The sequence below is a fragment of the Dipteris shenzhenensis genome, chromosome 25 (genome assembly GCF_047967505.1).
Source record: "Dipteris shenzhenensis isolate YYH24624 ecotype China chromosome 25, Dip_SZ_1.0, whole genome shotgun sequence".
Taxonomy (NCBI): Eukaryota; Viridiplantae; Streptophyta; class Polypodiopsida; order Gleicheniales; family Dipteridaceae; genus Dipteris; species Dipteris shenzhenensis.
In genome coordinates, this window is record NC_141620.1 from 12,599,500 (window position 1) to 12,619,987 (window position 20,488).

General features: G+C 45.9%; 1 protein-coding gene across 1 annotated transcript in view; it reads right to left on the reverse strand.

The window, feature by feature from the left end:
- Positions 1 to 20,488, reverse strand: part of LOC147885465 (calcium-transporting ATPase 10, plasma membrane-type-like) — a 550,097-nt gene that overhangs the window by 373,108 nt on the left and 156,501 nt on the right. Inside the window, exon 10 of the mRNA XM_087397042.1 lies at positions 16,588 to 16,663. Coding sequence (XP_087253168.1) covers positions 16,588 to 16,663 — 76 coding nt within the window. The remainder of the gene's footprint in view (positions 1 to 16,587; positions 16,664 to 20,488) is intronic.

Below are 20,488 nucleotides of genomic sequence, written 5' to 3' on the forward strand. Positions count from 1 at the left end.
GCTAAGTGCTTCTTGAAGGAGACTGGGGAGAGAGGTTTCACATTTCTAGGTCAGTTTGCCAGGGATGCCCTCTTTTCCCTGTTCTTTATTTATTTACGGATGAAGAAAGGAGCATATTTTTGAGATCTCAGATAGATGTTATTGGGTTGAGACTTCTTTTGAAATAGGATGATGAGCTGTTGGATAGTGAGCTGGCTGATGATACTGCTATTTTTTTGGATGCTACTATGCAGAACCTCACTACTTTCAGGATAGCCTTGGATTTATTTTGTTTGGCTGAAGGTGCACTTATTAATTTGAATAAATCCAATGGATTTTGACACTCCAGGTTGCGGGGATGATTTTGGTTTCACTTCGATTTAGAGGGGTGTTTTTGTAATGTAATTGCGCTGCCAGGTTGGTATGGGCATCTCTCCTTCACAACAAAATTTTTTTTTTTTGGGCAAAAAAAGACTTCTATTAAGTATTAAAGAAAAACTGTTAGAGCAAGCTCCATACGGAATACATCACGCAATGCACGAAAAGCTCAAGAGCCATAAAGAAAGGATTGAGGCTGATAGTGCCATCTCAATCCGGTAGAAACCTCCGAGAAAAAGGGAGAACCCCTCCAAACTTGAAGAAAAATAGTCCTTCTAGAAGAGGCTGCCTGTGAAGAACCCGGCATGCTAGCCCATATGGCTATCAAAGTGTGAACCGTGTCAGTCCAAATACCCGTGAACACCTGTAATGGGTGTATCTGGGTGCCATCCAAGGCCTCAGTACATCTGACTCTCCAAATGTGCCAAGATGAAATGCTAGCCAAAATCTCCCAAGAGGTGTCCACTGAAACATGAGAAGCTTTGAAGGGAGTAAGTCGTACATCCTGTAGAGAGCAGGGCTCTATCACCTGCCGGCGGACTGAGAGTGCCCAAGAAGAAGGCTCACCCTCATAAAACACCTGGGGCCCGGTAAGAGATAACCATGCAACCGAGCCCCAAGTCATGAAGAAAGGGGATGTGTGAAAGATGCTGAGTATCCAAGCAACCCCTTTCCAAACAGTCCTCGCCTGATTGCAATCCCAAAGGCAATGTCGCACTGACTCCTCTGCAGAATGACATCGAGGACAAGTGGGATCAGCCCCAAAACGTGATCTCCAGAGGTTCACTGCAATTCATCCATGAATAGAAAGCCAAAAGAAAAGAGTGATCTTCCTATTTCTGAGGGATTTCCAGAGCCTCCTCCAGAAATTTCTACGCAAATCTGCGGTGATGAAGAAGCTTTTCCAATGGGGGGCTCTGGAAGGAATCCAACCCCTACTGTTCAGCTGAAGCCTCCTGGCATTACCAACCGTGAAACGAAAGAAGGGAATCCCCCTCTCTCGGTGCCCATGATCTATCCATTCCCACTCTCCTGGGTCCCACTGCAAGCACCTAATAGGTGCACCTCCATATAACCACAACCTCCAGGAACCCAAGTCCAAGAGCAGAGGGTCGGGGTCTAAGTACCACTGCAAGCCCGCTCCATGGTCCATAAAACCAGCAATCCTGACAGGCTGAAAGGCAACCTCAAGAAGAATGCCATCCTTGGATGTAGAAAGTAAACCTCCATCCCCAACATCAAAGACCAGTGCGTCTTTCTTGAGACCTCGGAGAGCGATCACCTGTAAAGGAACTGATGTCCGCGAAAAAGCTCCCATCCAAGTGGTGGAAGTAGTAGGTAGCTCAACTGTCCATTCCACCGGGATGGCTGCATCTATCTGCTGAATCCTGCGTGCTACCCCTCTGAGGTGACTCACGGACTGCAGTCTCTGATCCACAGGTAGCTTGATAAAAGATTTCCAAGTGCCTACTGTGTAGGCGGGGCCTCTCTCCCATTTAGACCACTGCATGTAATGGGAAGTGCCCAGTGGTTTGGCATGCTCGTAAGAATACTATCATTCCAAATGATCGGCTGCCTATCAATCTCTTCGATGGTAGAAGGTGGAATCCTTCGAAGAGTGTTCCTGAAGCTCCCCCAAGCTTTCAAGATGGCAGTCATGAGAGGAGAGGCAGGAGATCTGAGAGGGGCTGATGTGAAAATCCAGCAAGGGCTGTTCACCCAATCATCTCCCAAGGTTGGTGTGCAAGCCTGAATGCATCCAAAAAAGAAATCCTTTCAAGGTTCCTGCCCAGGCATGAGTCCCCTCACCACCACCTTACAAAGCAATGCCCTGCACTGCAAGTCTGGGTCAATGACATTAAGGCCCCCTTCACATGTAGGGAGAATAATAGTCTCCCAGGCCACCCTTGCTGCAACATCTGTTGTGCCATGAAGTCCACTCCATAAAAAATTCCTGACTAGTTTGATGAGCTGAGTGATGCAATCCCTAGACTGACACTAGCAAGAACACACCAACCAGGAGGTGGCCAAGAGAACCTGGTTCACTACCACAACTCTAGATGCAAGGTCGAGTTTGGCAAAGCTCCAGAATAGGAGCTTTTTCCTTATACTTTCTAGTACTGGGGCAAACTGCTGTGCTGGAGAGATGTCCAATCCTACTTGGCATCCCAAATATCTGATAGGAACACCCCTCTGAATCCAAGAGAAACCAATGTCACCACCCTAGCCTAGAGTGTCCTCGTCACTGATCCAAAAGCCAAAGGATTTATGCCAGTTAATGTGTGCCCCTGCAGCTGAGCAAAAAATATCCAAGGCTGTTCGGAAAGAATCAAGTGACTGCAAGGAGGCCTGAATAAAAATAGCAGTGTCATCAGTCAACTCATAGTCAAAAAGCTCATGCTCCTATCTCAAGGGCACTCTCAGCCCAAAAAGCTCAGCGTGAGATCTAAGGAAGATACTCATAGCTTTTGCCACAAAAAGAAAGAGGAAGGGGGCTAAAGGGCATCCCTGACGAACTGATCTGGAAATCTGAAACTTGTCACCCCTTACCCCTCCAATCAAAACCTGGTTGTGGGCTGATCTATAAAGGGAGGCCACACCTTTGATCCAAGCATCTGAAAATCCAAACCGTAGAAGAGTGCCCTCAAGAAAATCCCAATCTACTCTGTCATAGGCTTCCTCGAAGTCCAAGAGTAAAACTGCTAGCCTCTGCCCACTTTGCATAGGCCGCTCTGTGGCTTCCCAAAAGGAAAAGATATTATCAAAAATGCTCCTGCCATGCACAAAGCCTGTCTGAGTATCATGGATCAGGTTTGGAAGAAGGGGCTGTAGTTGAATACTGATCGTCTTGGCAAGGATTTTGTAAAGAGTGCCCAAAAGAGTGATGGGTCTCCAATGGGATACAAAATTCCTGTTGCCACCTTTCGGAATAAGGTAAATGAGTCCCTCGATCAGCGAGTCAGGCATCTCACCGGATACCCAAATGCCCTACAGGGCTGAAGTAATATGATCACCTATCATATCCCAAAAGGCTATAAAAAAAGGAGTAAGACCATCGGAACCAGGGCACTTGCCCTTATGAAGGGCAGAAAGAGAAGCCTTGAACTCTGTGTTGGTAAAGCGTGCATCAAGTGAGCATAACATCTCTGGGGTGACCAACACAGGTAAACTCTGCCAAACTTCACATCTAGCCGCCTCTTTGGCCTGTGAGTTTGGATCTGCGGAAAGAAGGGAGGTATAAAAATCTATCACTACATGCATGACGGTTTCCGTATGGGACTGCAAAACGCCGTCAGAGTCAATAAGCTGTCTGACACTCTCTCTACTATGTCTGGGGCCAAGAGTAGAGAAAAAATGTTTATTGACTCTCCCTCCCATCTGTATCCAGAAGGACTCCCGTGCATGGAAGGCATACTCTGCTCTCTGATCAAGCAAGGTTTGCAAGTGAGCCCTTGTGGCAGCAAGGCGCTCCTGTATCCAAGCATCTGATGGTCGTTTCTGCTCCTCCCTCTAAAGGGCTTCCAACTGCCGGCGGATACCAAACTCTCATCTGAGTACCTCATCTCATCGAGCACTAGCAACTGAGTGATAGAAGTCGCTGATACTGTCAAGTGCTGTGGCCACATGTGAAGGACCGGCCACCCCCCTTGCATATGAGAAACCCAGATCTCCAACACTGCCTCTGTGAGAGTCTCATCCATGTATAAGGCGTCTAGGATCCTGATATAGTGAGACCGTCCTCTCAGATGAGGCTCTGAAATGGACAAAATTACTGGAAAATTGTCTGAAGTGGAAACACCGGGTGCAATGCAAACTATCCCCCCTCTATTAAGAGCCCAGTCATCCACATAGAATCTGTCAATCCGACCATGGATAGGCATCTGCACCCTATGGTTCGACCATGAAAACAAAAGTGATTGAGACTGAACAAGAAATGCATCATCTGACCAAACATCTCTGCCACTAAACCGGAACAAAAAGGCATCCCAGGCTGCTCTCTCAAGGGAGTGGATACCACCTTCTCTGCCTCCTTTCTTATCAGAAGGTGCCTCAACCATGTTGAAGTCACCTCCAATAATCCATGAATCTGCAATGTCAGCCCACGAGAGCAACTCTTTCCAAAACAAAACACGGTCCCCTCTGTTGTTCGGAGCATAAAGGTTAAGGAAACCAACCTTACGTCCGTCAATCAGAAGTAAAACCCACTAGGCCCTGGAGGGGGTTATGGTACCGTGTCCAATGACCAGAGGGAGAATAGAGTCTGAAACTGAAATGCATGTACCTCCTCTGGTTCCCAAGGCAGGAAGCCAAAAAGTCCGGCCTGAAAGCAGCTTACGTGACTTGGAGCAATCTCCGATATCCAGTTTGTGTTCTTGAAGAAAAAGAATGTCTATGGAACCACCTAAAACACCTGGATGGAGCTGATTCTTGATCAGCTGTCTGCGACGGCGATGAGGGATGCCGCCCAATCCCTGTATATTCCAACTGGCTATCCTCATCGATGGGAGGAAGTGGGTTGGAATATCTTACCCGACCTGGTGGCGAAAACAGAAGCCTCTACCGGAGCAGACCTCCTGCCATACACATGAGGTCCGAGGGGAGGAAAGTCAACAGGTGAGAGAGAGAAGGATCTCTCAAAAGAGATGCCGATAACTGGCTCTCCAAAAGTAGAGGGTACAAAATCATCATCTGGGAGGCTAGATAGGTCCTCCAAAGCGGAAAAAGAGTTCCGCTGAGCCAATCCGGGGGACGAAGGATTCCTATCGAAGCAGGAAGAGAATGTAGAACCCCCTTCCCTTTGTCCAAAGAGGGAGGCACCTGTACTAGATCCTGATCAACAAAGTGGTGTAGACGAGGTGCCAACTACTTGTGCTGTTGAGGAAGGTACAGCCTGATCCAAGGGTGGAGTCGAACAAGGCTCCTGAACAGTAGTCTCCTTCTGAGGCTCCAAGGGGGTAGCCTCCGAAGAGGTGGAGGAGTGAACTAGAGTAGAGGGCCTAGCCGTGACCGGAACCCACCGTGGGCCAGAGGTGGGGCGGGGTGCCGAGGGGACTCGAGTAGCCCTAGGAGAGGGGGGAGCCCGTGTCTGTGGAGTGGTCGCTGCTCCAACTCTCTGTCGTAAGCGAGTATGAGCTGGTTGCTTTGTGGGCCTCTTTTCTTCCTTGGGCAATCTTTGGCGAAGTGCCCCGAGGATCTGCAAATCCTGCATTGGTCCTGCCGACCTGCAACCTCAAATCTCTGGCGGAAGAAAGACCCATCGGGTCGCTGTAGCATGATGTGATCATCTGAAATACTGGGGTCCTGGACAATGACCCTAACCCTGGGTACCCCGTCCATCGTGACCGCCTCAGCAGCCGAAGAGGGTTAACCAGGGAGAGGGGGGATCTCTGCCACCACACCAAACCTCTCGCCAATAACTGAAAGAAGCCGGTGATAGACTGATGGAAGACCAGGAAACCTGATGAAAACAGAAACTCCCTGCTTGTCCTCTTCAACTAGGTCAAATCCCAGTTGAAAAGGAAACAAAAAGATCCTCCTGTGGCCTAGAAGTAGAAACCCGGCCTGTAGCAGGTCTCTCGTGACGTCCGGGGAATCTAGGCACACCTAAAAGAAACCCTGTCCCAAAAAACGAACATCCTTGAGGTGGGGGGCGAGGTCCTGAGGAAGCGCCGACAGCATCCAATCTCTAGCTTGTGACCTGGAGGGGTGTGAGCCATGAATGCATGCGAAGAAGGTCGTGGAACACTCATGTTCGAAATCCTTTTGCAACTGTTGTAGCTTATCTTTTGAAAAAGTTACAGTTCTCACGGCCGGTGTGAGCGGAGACGAATTGACTAAATGGAAACCCATTCATCAATCGAGGTGTGTTGGCCGATTCAAACACAAAAAATAAAACTTCGTCCGCTTTCCTGAATCCCAGGAGACCCCTATAAGAAAATAGGGGTAATCCAGATGAAGGAGAGGGTGAAGGAGAAGGGAGAGAGAAGAAGAAACCAGGGGTGGAGGAGGAGGGAAGGGGAACGAGAAGGGAGGAGAAGTAGCAGCAGGCTGCAGCGGGGGGAAAGCAGCAGCAGGAGCGGGGGGGGAGCAGCAGCAGGCGCGGGGGAGGGGGGGGAGGCTGCAGCGCGGGGGGGGGAGCAGCAGCAGATGCGCAGGGGGGGGCAGCAGGCTGCTGCGCAAGGGGAGCAGCAGAGGTGCGGGGGGGGGCAAGCGCAGGGGGGGAAGGCTGCAGCGCGGGGGGGAGAGGGCAGGTAGGAAGGGGCAACGAGGAAGGAGGGGAGGGGGTAGCGAGAAGGCGCAGCAGGAGGGAAGGGAGCGGGGAGGGGGTAGCGAGGAGGAGCAGCAGGAGGGAAGGGAGGGGGCAGCGAGGAGAGGAGCAGGAGGAGCAGCAAGGAGCAGGGGAGCAGCAGAGAGCGGGGAGAGCAGCAGCGAGGAGAGTAGCAGTGAGGAGGGGAGCAGGAGGAGCGGGGAGCAGCAGCAGTTGGAGCTTCAATTCAAATTCCTTCACAACAATTCACCCCATTATTGGAGAATATTAGGAGGAAACTACTTTTTTGAAGCTCATCTAAACTTGACCTTGCTTCCAAGGTGTTGGTGGTCAACCAAGTACTGTTGGCCACAACTGCCCCCTTCCATGATTACATAATTCAAAACTAGTTGGTTTGTTTGCTCTTGTTGATGCCATTGTAGGGATTGCATCATTTATCTCAAAAGGCTGATAAGGAATTTCATTTGGAGTAGTCTAGATGGTTCAGGATACACCAGAGCCAGGATGGCTTGGAAGACTTCAATCCTACCCACCTGGAAAGAAAGACTTAATATAGTAGATCTAGACTTGTAGAGTGTTGAAGGAAAATGTTATAGGCCTTATGAAGAATGGAGTAGAAGAGTCCTAAGTAGGGCTTTTGGAGGAGAATGCTATGTTGTATACCCAATAAGAACGATTGTGGGGAAGTGGACATATTTGTATTTAAAGGGGACCATTTTTATGGAGAGTATTATCTTCATTTGATCCTTCTCTAGATTGATTAGTTTCATTAAGTTGTTTTTTATTTGAATGGGACTTTGTTTTTTGAGAATATTATCTTCATTTGAGCCTTACCTCATTTGCGTAGTTAGTAATTAGTTGACATGTTCTTCATTTGTGCTTTGTAGGTAGCTTTATCCTAGGGCGTAGGACGCTCTTGCTTGCTCAAAGATGATGTTTGGGAGATAGAAACCAACATCACATCTTGGAATATCTCTAGGTTTCCCATTGGAGTACTTAGGTGGGTAGCCACTAGATCTATCTCCTAGAAGCTTGAGTGATCATTGTGCATACCTTGCACTCAATTCAAGAGCCGTGCGACAAGGGTTCTAGATGGATTTCTAAGCATCATGTGTGTTTCTACAACACTCAAAATGTAGAAACCTTCTAGTTCTCATGGAGCATGGAATACATTGGTTTCATAGTCTCCTCGACTGTCAATTATACCTAGTTTAGGATTATGTGGGTAGCAAAAGCACATGTACCTAGTTGGTCCTTATAACAATGCCCTTAAGAATAGCTACTCAAGGTTTTCCCTTTCAATCATAATATAAGTGGTCTTTTTTAATAAAAGAAAATTATCCGTGGTTTTGAGGAAAACTCAATGTAATATGCCCAGGACTTATGGAAATTGTATGTAAAATGTCCTAGATGATTTATCTTTGAACTTCCCAAATGTTGTAGCTATTATGTAAGAACCTCTTTCCTACATTATATTCATGCCTTTACCTTTGAATATATATGTATTACATATAACCACAAAATTTCAGTTTCTGAATCAATGAATTTTTAATCCAATTTCCACTTTCATTATATTGTGTCATTAATTGATCAGATAAGATAGGATAACTATGGAAATTGTGTGAGGATTTTGTTAACAATTGGGGATTTTTGACTTCCATGATATAATTATATAGTCAGTTTCTTTGGAGTGGGCTTGATGGCACAATAGATACCTTAGCCAGGGTGGCTTGGGAGACCCTCATCCTCCCTACACAGGAAGGGGGTCTCAATATTATTGATCCAGATTTACAGTGCAGAGCTCTACTATGCAAGATGGTGGTGCGGGGACTTATGTCAGGGCAGGAACCGTGGAAGGCCTTTCTCATTAGCAACATACAGAGGTGCACACCTTCTTCAGGAGGAGAGTGGATGAGCAGTATTAGGTGGATCTTCACCACATCACACCTCAGAACACCTTCGTCTCCTCTCTGTGAAGATAGTGGGAGAGAGGAAAGGAGTCTCACTTGTGGCTTTCTCACATACACAATGGGGGAATACACACATAGGTGGAGGCTGAAAACAGTTTACCTCTTCTTAGTTGTGAAAGCCAAAAGAACTCTAGTACAAAGAAATAGAAGAACCCTATATGTGGGTCTCAAACCAAACTCAACTAACTAAGGTGGCATACTAACTGAGCCACAAACTAGAGTAGATAAGGATAGCTGTCATCCAGCTATTATTCGTGGGCGGTGTACCAACCGCATCTGCAGCTAACAAGTCGGTGACATAAATACACAACGGTCACCCTAGCATATCACGAGTGGAGCTCGATATCTCAACACTCTCCCTCAAGCTCAATCCCAATTCTTGCACACCAAACAGGTCTCTGAACTTGCGCAGCTTCTCTGCACCCAATGCCTTCGTGAATATGTCAGCGACCTGATCCTCTGTGCTGACATAAACTAGATCAATAAGACCTAGTAAAACCTTCTCCCGCATATAGTGATAATGCACCTCAATGTGCTTTATTCTAGCATGATAGACTGGGTTATTTGCCAAGTGTATACTGCTCATGTTGTCACAATAAATGACAATTGGCCCATCTGTAGACTGATGCATATGATAAAGTAGCTCACGCAACCAAGCTACCTCACATGCAGCCATTGCTGCACCCCTATACTCAGCCTCTGTGCTCGACAAGGCAACTAGAGGCTGTTTCTTGCTGCTCCAGGTGACTGCAGCGCCCCCAAAAGAGAGCACATATTTACTGGTAGATTGTCTATCAGAAGTACTACCAGCCCAATCAGCATCAGTGTATCCATGCAACTGTATCTGAACCCCAGCCTCATAAAATAGTCCATACTGCAATGTGGACTTCACATACCTGAGTATGCATCTAGCCGCATCCAAATGCGGTTTCCTTGGAGCCTGCATAAACTGACTTACCAATCCAACAGCATAGCTTAAATCTAGCCTGGTAATAGTCATATAAATCAAACTTCTTACTATGCGTCTGTACATAGTAGGGTCTTCTAGAAGTTCACCTGCATCCTTGCTCAGCTTCACATTCTGCTCCAAAGGAACTGAAATAGGCTTACAGCCTGTCATCCCATATTTGGACAGCATGTCCAATCCATACTGCCTCTGCAAGTGCTGTATCCCACTTGGTGATCTAATTACCTCAATGCCCAAGAAATAACGTAGCTCTCCCAAATCCTTCATCTCAAACTTCTGCTTCAATAGCATTTTCACATGAAGGATATCTTCATCACTAGCATCTGTGATGATCAAATCATCAACATAAATGACAAGCAGCATAATACCTTTCTTTGTTTTTCTCACATAGAGTGAGAAATCTGCCTTGGAAATCTGAAAGCCAATAGTGACAAGATACTGTCCTATCTTGTCAGACCATGCTCTAAGTGCTTGCTTTAAGCCATACAAGGCTTTCTTCAACCTACAAACAAACTCAAGATGAATAGCATGAACATAGCCTGGTGGTTGCTCCATAAAGACCTCTTCTTGCAAATCACCATGCAAGAAGGCATTCTTTACATCCATCTGATGTAAAGACCATCCCTTTGATGCAGCCATAGCAATGACTGCTCTTACAGTTGCCATCCTTGCAACCGGACTGAATGTTTCTTCATAATTAATGCCATATGTCTGTGCATACCCCTTGACAACTAATCTTGCCTTGTATCTATTCACAGAACCATCTGCATTGTGCTTGATCTTATAAACCCACTTATCGCCAATTGCATTCTTATCTTTAGGCAAAGGCACCAATTCCCATGTAGCATTTGCTTCCAAGGCATCTATTTCTTCATCCATGGCTTTCTCCCATTTTTCATTCCCCATGGCTTGTTCAAAAGAAGTGGGTTCTGGTTCCTGTATCACTTTGACCATATAGGCATAGTGAATGGCTGTAAATCCATCATATTTCAGCCTATCCACAGGATACCTAGCTCTGGTAGACCTGCATAAAATAGGCTCACTTCCAGGTGGTCTCAAAACATCCCTGGTCTTCCTTACTCTAGGTGTAACAACAGAAGAAATACCCAACTCATCATCAATGCTCTGTTCTGAGCCACTGGATTCACCATCCACATAAGAGTGACTTGCATTCACATCAAACATGGGCTGATCTACCTTCTCTTTTCCTTTTCGTGATACCTGCGTACCACTATCTGCATTGCTTTGAGGAGATTCTCCTGATCTCAATCTACCTATCCATGGCGAAGTATGTGAACCACTGCTAGAGGACACTGCAGGTCCACTGATATTTTGTAATTGCTGCTGTGAATTCTGTGCAGCACTACCATTTTCTGCATCTACATCAATCATCACATTTATTGGTTTATACCAGCTGCTCATCTCATCAAAAGTAACATCTCTGCTCATTGTAAACTTACGAGTCGAAGGGTTATAGCATCTATACCCTTTCTGCTGCAGAGAATAACCAATAAAGATGCACTTCTCAGCTTTTGGATCCAACTTGGACCTCAACTCGTCTGGCACATGGACATAGGCAATGCAACAAAAAATTTTCAAATGAGAAATGTCTAGTTTTCTACCAGTATACATCTCCTCTGGCGTCATGCCATGTATTGCTGTAGTGGGAGTCCTGTTCATTATGTAAACTACTGTAGCAACTGCTTCAGCCCAATAATAATCTGGTAGATCTTTTTCATTTAGCATGGCCCGAGATACCTCTCCAATATGCCTATTTTTTCTTTCTGCAAGTCCATTTTGCTGTGGGGTATGACTGCATGAATATTGCTGCTTTATGCCATGCTCCTGCAGAAACCTTGCAAACTCATTTGAGAGGTACTCTTCCCCTCCATCTGACCTTAGGCATTTTATTTGTAGGCCTGTTTCTTTTTCAACCATAGCTTTAAAAGCTTTGAAGTACCCAAACACTTCACTTTTCTTTTTCATAAAATACACCCAAAGTTTTCTGCTGAAGTCATCAAAAAAAGTGACAAAACAGTGACAGCCTCTAATAGATGCAGCTTTAGTAGTCCACACATCACAGTGGATTAATTCCAATGGCTTTTTACTCTCTTGAACATGCCTAGAAAATGCTTTCCTTGCCTGTTTTTCAAATTGACAGGCTTCACAAACCTTATGCATTTCTGCAACCTTGAATTTAGGCAATCCTGCAACAATATTTTGGGCTTGCATTGATATTAACATGACCAATGCGTTTATGCCAGATATCAATATCTGCAACTACACCGGTCCCATGTGCAAACATTGCTGCACTCAATTCACGCATGTCTGCATCCAACGTAAACATCCTGCCTTTCTTCTTTCCTTTTGCTATCAAGCGACCGTTATTTTTCATATCCTCAACAAAGCATCCATGAGGATTAAATCTAACCTGCAAGCCCTGCTCAACCATTTGACCAACAGAAACCAGGTTCTTGGTGATGTTCGGGACATGAAATACATCAGACAGATATTTCTTTTTCCCATCTTGCATAGACAAAGGAATTTTACCAATCTGCACAATAGGATGTGCAGTATCATCACCAATCTCCACAAATCCTGGTTTTTTCATTTTCCTTGCATCCTGCATCCACTCTGCATGACCTGTCATGTGGTTTGACGCACCTGAGTCAACATACCACACATCATTTCGTTCTTCTGCACTTGTCACAGAATTGGTCATGTGTTGCATCATAAATAGATGCTCATTTCTGTCATCACCCTGTCTACTAGAAGATGCATAATTGCCGTGCTGCAATTTTTCATTCATAATGTCATTCTGCTTTTTGTAGTAGTCCTTAGCCATATGACCCATTTTACCACAGTAGTAGCATTCAATATTGTTGTTTCCATTTTGGCCTCTCTGCCATCCACCACGGCCTCTTTGGCTCCCCTTGCCTCTAGAGTTACCATGTCCTCCTCCATAGGACTGGTTTTCTTGAGTTTGCTGCATATTCTGATTTCTACCACAGCCTGCAGATCGCGGCCTCCTCTGCCTCTGCCTCTGCCTCTGCCAGCATTTGAGTAGAAGACAATTTCTTTTGAAGTTCCTCTTGAAGAAGATGCACCCCCATTTCTCTGCTCTTCAGAAATTAGAAGAGCAAACAACTCTTCAAAATCAGGAAATTTTTCACAGACGGCAATGGATGTCCGGAACTGTGCATAATCCTTTCCTAGACCATTCAAGGTCACAGAAACTACATCATCAGCTTCCACTGGCGACCCAATGGAAGCAACTGCATCTGCAATTTTCTTCACCTTCATGTGGTAGTCATTTATGCTCAAATTTTCTCTTTGCACATTGTGCAACTCCTTTTTGAGCTGCATTTTCCTGGTTTGCGTATTTGTGCTGTACATTTTTGCCAAAGTATCTCATGCCTCCTTTGGCGTACTTGCATCTTGAATATGCACAATCATAGAATCTGAAATACTGATAGACAGCCAGTACATAACTTTTTTGGCTCTCTCATGCCATCCTTTAAATGCTTGCATTTCCTGTTGATTGGGAACATTAGGAAGAACTGGTTCTTCTTCATTTCCTGTAATGAACTCCCAATAGCCTTTTCCCATAAGGAAATTCGTCATTCTAAACTTCCATGCCTGGAAGTTGTTCTTGTCAAGCTTTTCAGTGACAATCTGTGAAAGAGAATCAGACGCCATTACAGAACACTGCAAAATATTCTGTCACTGCGAAAAAACATAACTTTTGCCTCACACGGGTAGATCTGCAAAACTGATGAAAGTGGTATTTGACCACACAGTCACTTCCTAGTGACGATTTTGCATCAACAGGCAACAAGCATGATTCTGCAACTCCCAATATCTCTGCACACAAGCATACGATGCAATTTCTGCGGCAACTTTTCACCGACCAATCAAGCAGTGGTCGCACAGTAAAAACAGGGTCTTTTTCTGAGTGCCTACGAAGAACTTCCGCCTTCAAAACGGGCCCCGAAATGGCCTCGAATCAGAAAAATAAAGTCACCCAAGGCTTTTCCCTATCCCACAGCATATACTGCCCTCTCGCCACACCGCGAAGGGCGTCTCAATCTGAGACAGTGCACTCTTGCACTTCTGGCTATGCTACCTACAGAGATTTGCTCCCAAACTCAAAATAGGAAAGCAACACTGGTCCTCTTACCAAGACAGCGCGAACTTGGTTTGCTTTCTTGAGCTCCTTACCACAAATAAGGCTTTGATACCATGTGAAGATAGTGGGAGAGAGGGAAGGAGTCTCACTTGCGGCTTTCTCACATACACAATGGGGGAATACACACAGGTGGAGGCTGAAAACAGTTTTCCTCTTCTTAGTTGTGAAAGCCAAAAGAACTCTAGTAAAAAGAAATAGAAGAATATATGTGGGTCTCAAACCAAACTCAACTAACTAAGGTGGCATACTAACTAAGCCACAAACTAGAGTAGATAAGGATAGCTGTCATCCAGCTATTATTCGTGGGCGGTATACCAACCACATCTGCAACTAACAAGTCGGTGACATAAATGCACAACGGTCACCCTGGCATATCACGAGTGGAGCTCGATATCTCAACACTCTCATGGTTGCCATTCTGAAAGCATGGGCCAGTTTCAGGAGCACTCTTCGGAGGATTCCTCCTTCCTCTCATGAAGAGATTGATAGGCCACCCTTCATGTGGAATGATAGTATTTTAGATGATCATGGCAGACCACTTGGTGCCTCACTCTACATGCAGTGGTGCAGGTGGGAGAGGGGACCTGCTTCACCTTTGGGGTCTTGGAAAGCTTTTTGCAGGCTTCCAGAGGAGACTAAGTCTCAGTTGATAGGACATCTCATAGGGAGTGCAGGGAGGATCTTGCAGATTGAGGCAGCTCTTCCAGAGGAGTGGGTAGATGCAGATGATATGCCACTCACTTACTACACTTGGGCAGGTACTTTTACGAGAGGTGGTGTTCTGCTTCAGGTTTTGGCCTTTCGAGATGCACAGGAGGATGCTTTAGTTTTTACTATGCAGGATGGTGGCAGATTGCTCAGATCCACAGAGGACATCTTGCTTGAGTCTGCTTTTCAGCCTATCAGGGTTTTAGGTCTTTTGGTGTAGGGATCAGATTCAGAGTGGTTCCTTGACCCAGACCCCCGGCTTCTCTCCACCGGATCTTGGAGGCTTTGGCTCTACGGGGGAGTTCACATTAGGCATTTGCAGTGGGACCCTAGAGAGTGAGAGTGGATTGACGCAGGGCATCGAGAAAAAGCATCCCCTTCTTTCGTTACACGGTCAGTAATGCCAGAGGATTTCATCTCATTAGTAGAGGTTGGAGACCTTCCAGAGTTTCTCATTGGTAGATATTTGATATCACTATGGATCTGCAGAGGTGCTTCTGGAGGAGACTCTGGAAATCCCACAGGAATAGAAAGATCACTCTATTCTTTTGGCTTTCTATCCATGGTGGGATTGTAGTGAACCTTTGGAGATCCAGGTTCAGAGCCAAGCCTACTTGCCCTCGTTGCCTCTTTGCTTCGGTGACTACTCAGCATTGTTTATGGGATTGCAGACAGGCGAGGATGATTTGGATAGGAGTAGCCAGGATTTTCAGTCACTTTGCCCACTCCCCATTCTTTATGACATGGGGCTCTGTGGCTTGGCTTTCTCTTACAGGGCCTCAGGTATTTTATGAGAGACTTGACTCCTCTCAGGCCATTTTGGTTCGACGTCATTAGATTGAGTCCTTTCGTTGGATGTGGTACCACACCTTCCTTTTACAGATGTACATGCCTCTGTGGATACTTCTTGGGAGATTTTAGCGAGCATAGCATCCTAGCATATCTGGAGAGCCAGATGCACAGAGGCTATGGAGGGTACTCAGGTTCATCCCTCGCACACTTTGGCTAGTATCTAGATAGACACCGTACATACTTTGATGGCCGTTTGCATGAGTATGCAGTGGGACCCTGGAGAGTGGGAGTGGATTGACACAGGGCATCAAGAGAAGAGCTCCCCTTCTTTTGTTACACGGTTAGTAATGCCAAGAGATCTCAGCTCAGTAGTAGAGGTTGGAGACCTTCCAAAGTTCCTCATTGGGAGACATTTGATATCACTGTGGATCTGCAAAGGTGCTTCTGGAGGAGACTCTGGAAATCCCACAAGAATAGAAAGATCACTCTCTTCCTTTGGCTCTCTATCCATGGTGGGATTGCAGTGAACCTTTGGAGATCCAGGTTCAGAGCCGACCCTACTTGCCTTGGTTGCCTCTCTGCTTTGGAGACTATTCAACATTGCTTATGAGATTGCAGACAAGTGAGGATGATTTGGATGGGGGTAGCCAGAATTTTCAGTCACTTTGCCCACTCCCCATTCTTTATGACATGGGGCTCAATGGCTTGGCTTTCTCTTATAGGGCCTTAGGTATTCTATGAGAGACTTGACTCCTCTCGGGCCATTTTGGTTCGACGTCATCAGATTGAGTCATGTTCATTGGATGTGGTACCACACCTTCCTTTTACAACTATACATGCCGCTGTGGATACTTCTTGGGAGATTCTAGCCAGCATAGCATCCTGGCATATCTGGAGAGCCAAGTGCACAGAGGCTTTGAAGTGTACTCAGGTTCATCCCTCACACACATTGGCTAGTATCTGGACAGACACCGTACATACTTTGATGGCCGTATGGACAAGTATGTAGGGAGACTCCCGTGCAGCCTCAGCTAGGAGGGCTTCTTTCTTCAGGGAATGGAAGGATTCTCCTTTTTGCTCTGAGACTCCTACAGGGTTGAGGTGGCACTTTCAGCCTCAGCCTTGGTTGTTTTCCACCTCACTTTGAGGGGGTTTTATTTTTCCTCATGATTTCATGATGTTGTATTTCCGCTCAGAGCTTGCTCTAGGGAGTTTCTTTCTTACTTAATAGAAGTCTCTTTTTTGCAAAAAAGAATTATATAGTCAGTTCATGATAGATGATGCAACATAATATCTTACCATCTTTTTTCAAACTTCAGCATCATCAGTGACTTACCGCGATAGCAAAGAAGTCAACAATTTTGCGACCTTCTTCAGCATTGAACTTCTTTATATCAATTTCTGTCAATAAGCTTCATGCAGAAAAACATTAAATATATCGTTAACTTTGATACGAAAAATTATTTCATTCAATGGATTTCCAATTGAAAAAGTTATTAGGAGTTGGGAACATTAATCTTTTCAATGAAAGTTTTACCACAGTAGATAATATTCGAATCATAATCCCAGCCCATATACATAAATATCACCATACGTTTAAGGTTAGTGGCTTCTACCTATCTATTTTTATTTCCAAGGATGTGCCTCTCCCTTCCTCATTATAGCAGAGGCTTCATACAGTATAGGTGCTGTAACAACATAAGATAAAAGATTTTGATCATGGGCTAAGCCCATACCATTCTTGTAACTAGGATGTAAGGAGCTTGCTCTCTTAGGAGCGACCATAGATGCATTTTAATGACTTGTATGACACTTTAATGGATTACCTAACCACACCAAAGGATCTAGATAAGGCTATCTAATTGTGTGGATGAGGAAGGATAGGTGGAGACCAATTTATAGTGAGACGAAACAAAGGATGACAGTTTAATGGATTACCCAACCACACCTCAGGATCTAGATAAGGTCATCTAATTGTGTGGATGAGAAAGGATAGGTGGAGACCAATTTATAGTGAGACAAAACATAAAGACCAATGGGTGAAGAGTTTGTGTGATAGAAGGGAAAGAGTTTTCCTAACAATAGAGGAAGGTACATTTAAGAGGAGGGGAGAGGGGGCCATATATTATAAAAGAATTTCCCTCTAGAAAGGAATAAGGGTGTTGAGGAGAGGAGAGTGCACGAGTGGGAAGGTATGGCTTGAGCTATTTTTTTGCAAATAGAATAAATTTCTATCAATGCTTGGCAAAATCGCCATACAATCAGCTACCAAAATAGGGCCAATGATGGTAAATACAAAGAAAAAGAGAAGCCTGGCTGTCCAATAGCAGCCTGTCGGCAATCCCAGTTCACTGCCGTCCGGAACAGGAGCTAGCAACTAGGCTGGTGGCCTATACATCCAGCAGATATCCCCTGCAAAGAATATATAGAACATGCCTACAAGCCAAGCCTTGTAGAAGCGTTCCCGCCTCTCAACCTGACTACAATGAGTGTCCCAGATATTCCAGGCCATGATGCTGGCCACTGTCTCCCTATTCAGCTGCAGAGCCTATGGGCGGGTGCAGAACGACGGTGCTGCCTCGAGAAACTCCATCTTAAATACCTGCTCACCATGAATTATGTATGTCGGTGAGATCCGATCAGTAGAGAAAGCATGGTGACCCTCTGTGAGCCACGCCACCATCCCCCACGGAAGTCACGCTGCATCCTTTGTGTCCTGGATACAATCCGAAAAGCAGCTATCGACGTGCTCTATGCCACCGGACAGCTCCATAAGCAGTGTGGGATTGTCTCTAATGCTGCATCCGTGCAGTGAGTGGATCGGCCATCCACTTGCATCTGCTCCAGCCAAGGACCAAGCGGCAAAGAGCCATCATCTAGAAGAAGTATGATATCTTCAGTGATCTCAGGTGATCTCAGGCTAGTCCAAAGTCATGGCTAGAAGCGGCTAACCACCTCCCTGGGAACCTCCTACTCTAGCCAGTGTCACTCCCTCGAGGGGGTCCAAGTTGTTGCATCTAATTGGATGCATCTACCAATACATGTCGTGTAAGAAAAGATGGGCAGCTCCTCTACCCTATATGAGTGCCCTTGTCATACTAGTCAGAGCCACTGCCTTGGGTCCCACTGTATGCCTCTAACCGGCATGGACTCCCATAACCAGAGATGCCATATTGCCCCGTTTGGGCTAGATAGAACCGTAGTAGGATCAATATGCCTCTCTGTGCCCAAGCAACCAACAACCTAATCCTTTGCCATTCCAGATCCTCCAAAGCTGCCAGCTCCTCTGCCTCCCTCTCTGAATCACCCTGTAGGAGCCCACCCGATCCCACCTTGTAAAACTTGCATCCGATACTAGTTGCTCCTTGAAGAACCTAACCCTGGGAGGCACCCCCGTCCACGAGAACTAGCAGTCCCAGCCACGGATTGCGCAATTCCTCCCACCACGACTCAAGAATTGCTGTGTGAATCTTTGTTGCCTGTGTACCTACTCCACGCAAGTGTACCTACTCCACGCAAGTAAGAGAGTACCTAGACCTTGGCCTCTAGGTCACTAGGGAGCTGTCTCTAGGTCTTGATCACACTTTTGGGGGCATGTTACAAGATTCAAGCCAATGAGCCTCCGATTGCAGCCCCTTCTCCTAGATCTTATTCATGACACTCAGATGGGATTTGTGCATGGCATAAGTATTTTTTATAACATTTTCTCCTTTTGGGAAGCTTCAGAGTGGCCAGAATCTAGCCATTCTACTCTTGGATTTTGAGAAAGCTTATGACAAAGTAGATAGGGGTTTTTTGGAGGACACCCTTCTATGTTTTGGCTTTACAGATGCTTGGATCAGAGGTGTTTCCTCTTTGTACAGATCAGCCCACAGCCAGGTACTTATTGGTGGGGTAAGGGGTGAGATTTCAGATTTCCAAATTAGTCCATCAGGGATGCCCCCTTGCTCCTTTTCTTTTTTTGTTCGTGGCCGAAGCTATGAGTATCCATATTAGATCTCAAGCTGACATCTTTAGGCTGAGACTTCCCATCAGACGGGAAGAGGAGCTACTTGACAATGAGTTGGTAGATGACACAACAGTTTACTTGGATGCCACACCACAGACGCTCACTTCTTTCACGATAGCATTGGATTTATTTTGCTTGGCGACCAGGGCACAAATAAATTGGCATAAATCCAATGGCTTTTGGATGAGTGATGAGGATACTCTAGATTGGGGGCTTGACATAGGTTTCACTTGGGTTCAAAGGGGTGTGCTAGTCAGATATTTGGGCTGCTAGGTCGGCTTGGATATTTCCTCCATGCAATAGTTTGCTCCCGTGTTGGAGAGCATCAGGAGGAAGCTCCTTTTTCGGGGCTCAGCCAAGCTGTACCTTGCCTCTAGATTTGTGGTGGTTAACCAAGTCCTCTTGCCATGGCCTGGTTTATTTGTTCTTGCTGGTGCCGTTATAGGGATTGCATCATTCAAGTTAGGAGACCGATCAGAAATTTTATTTAGAGTGGGCTTGATGGCATAGCAGATGTTTTAGCCAAGGTGGCTTGGGAGACCCTCATCCTCCCTACATAGGAAGGGGGTCTCAATTTTATTGATCCAGATTTACAGTGTAGAGCTTTACTCTGCAAGATGGTGGTGCGGGGACTTATGCCAAGGCAAGAGACGAGGAAGCCATTTTTTATCAGTAGCATACAGATGTGTACACCTTCTTCAGCAGGAGGAGACTGGATGGGGGTAGTATTAGATGGATCTTCACTGCAACATACCTCAGGTCTCCTTCGTCCCCTATCATGGTTGCCATCCTGAAAGCATGGGCCGGCTTCAGGAGCACTCTTCGGAGGATTCCCCCTTCCTCTCGTGAAGAGATTGATAGGCAACCGATCATGTGGATGTTGGAACACTGAAAAGAAAGAGTAGAGTGGACACAAAATCAGAATACTTGCTTTACTTGCTTGTAGAATGAAGAAGAGTGAGGTCCTTAAGTAGGCACCTCATACATGCTCACTGACATCACTGATGACTTCAGAGCTCCACAATCATCTCCTCAATCTGCTCCTAGATTCTCTCAATCATCCTATGTGGCTTTCCACCACCTAACTGTGCTTGTGGGCACCTAACTGTGCCTCTAGCACTCACACATAGAAACATAAGGTGTGCCTGAGGCATACACCTTGAGATATCCCAACAAACCCCCCCTCAAGGAAATGCCTCAGGCTATGTCAAGGATACATCTAGTCTCA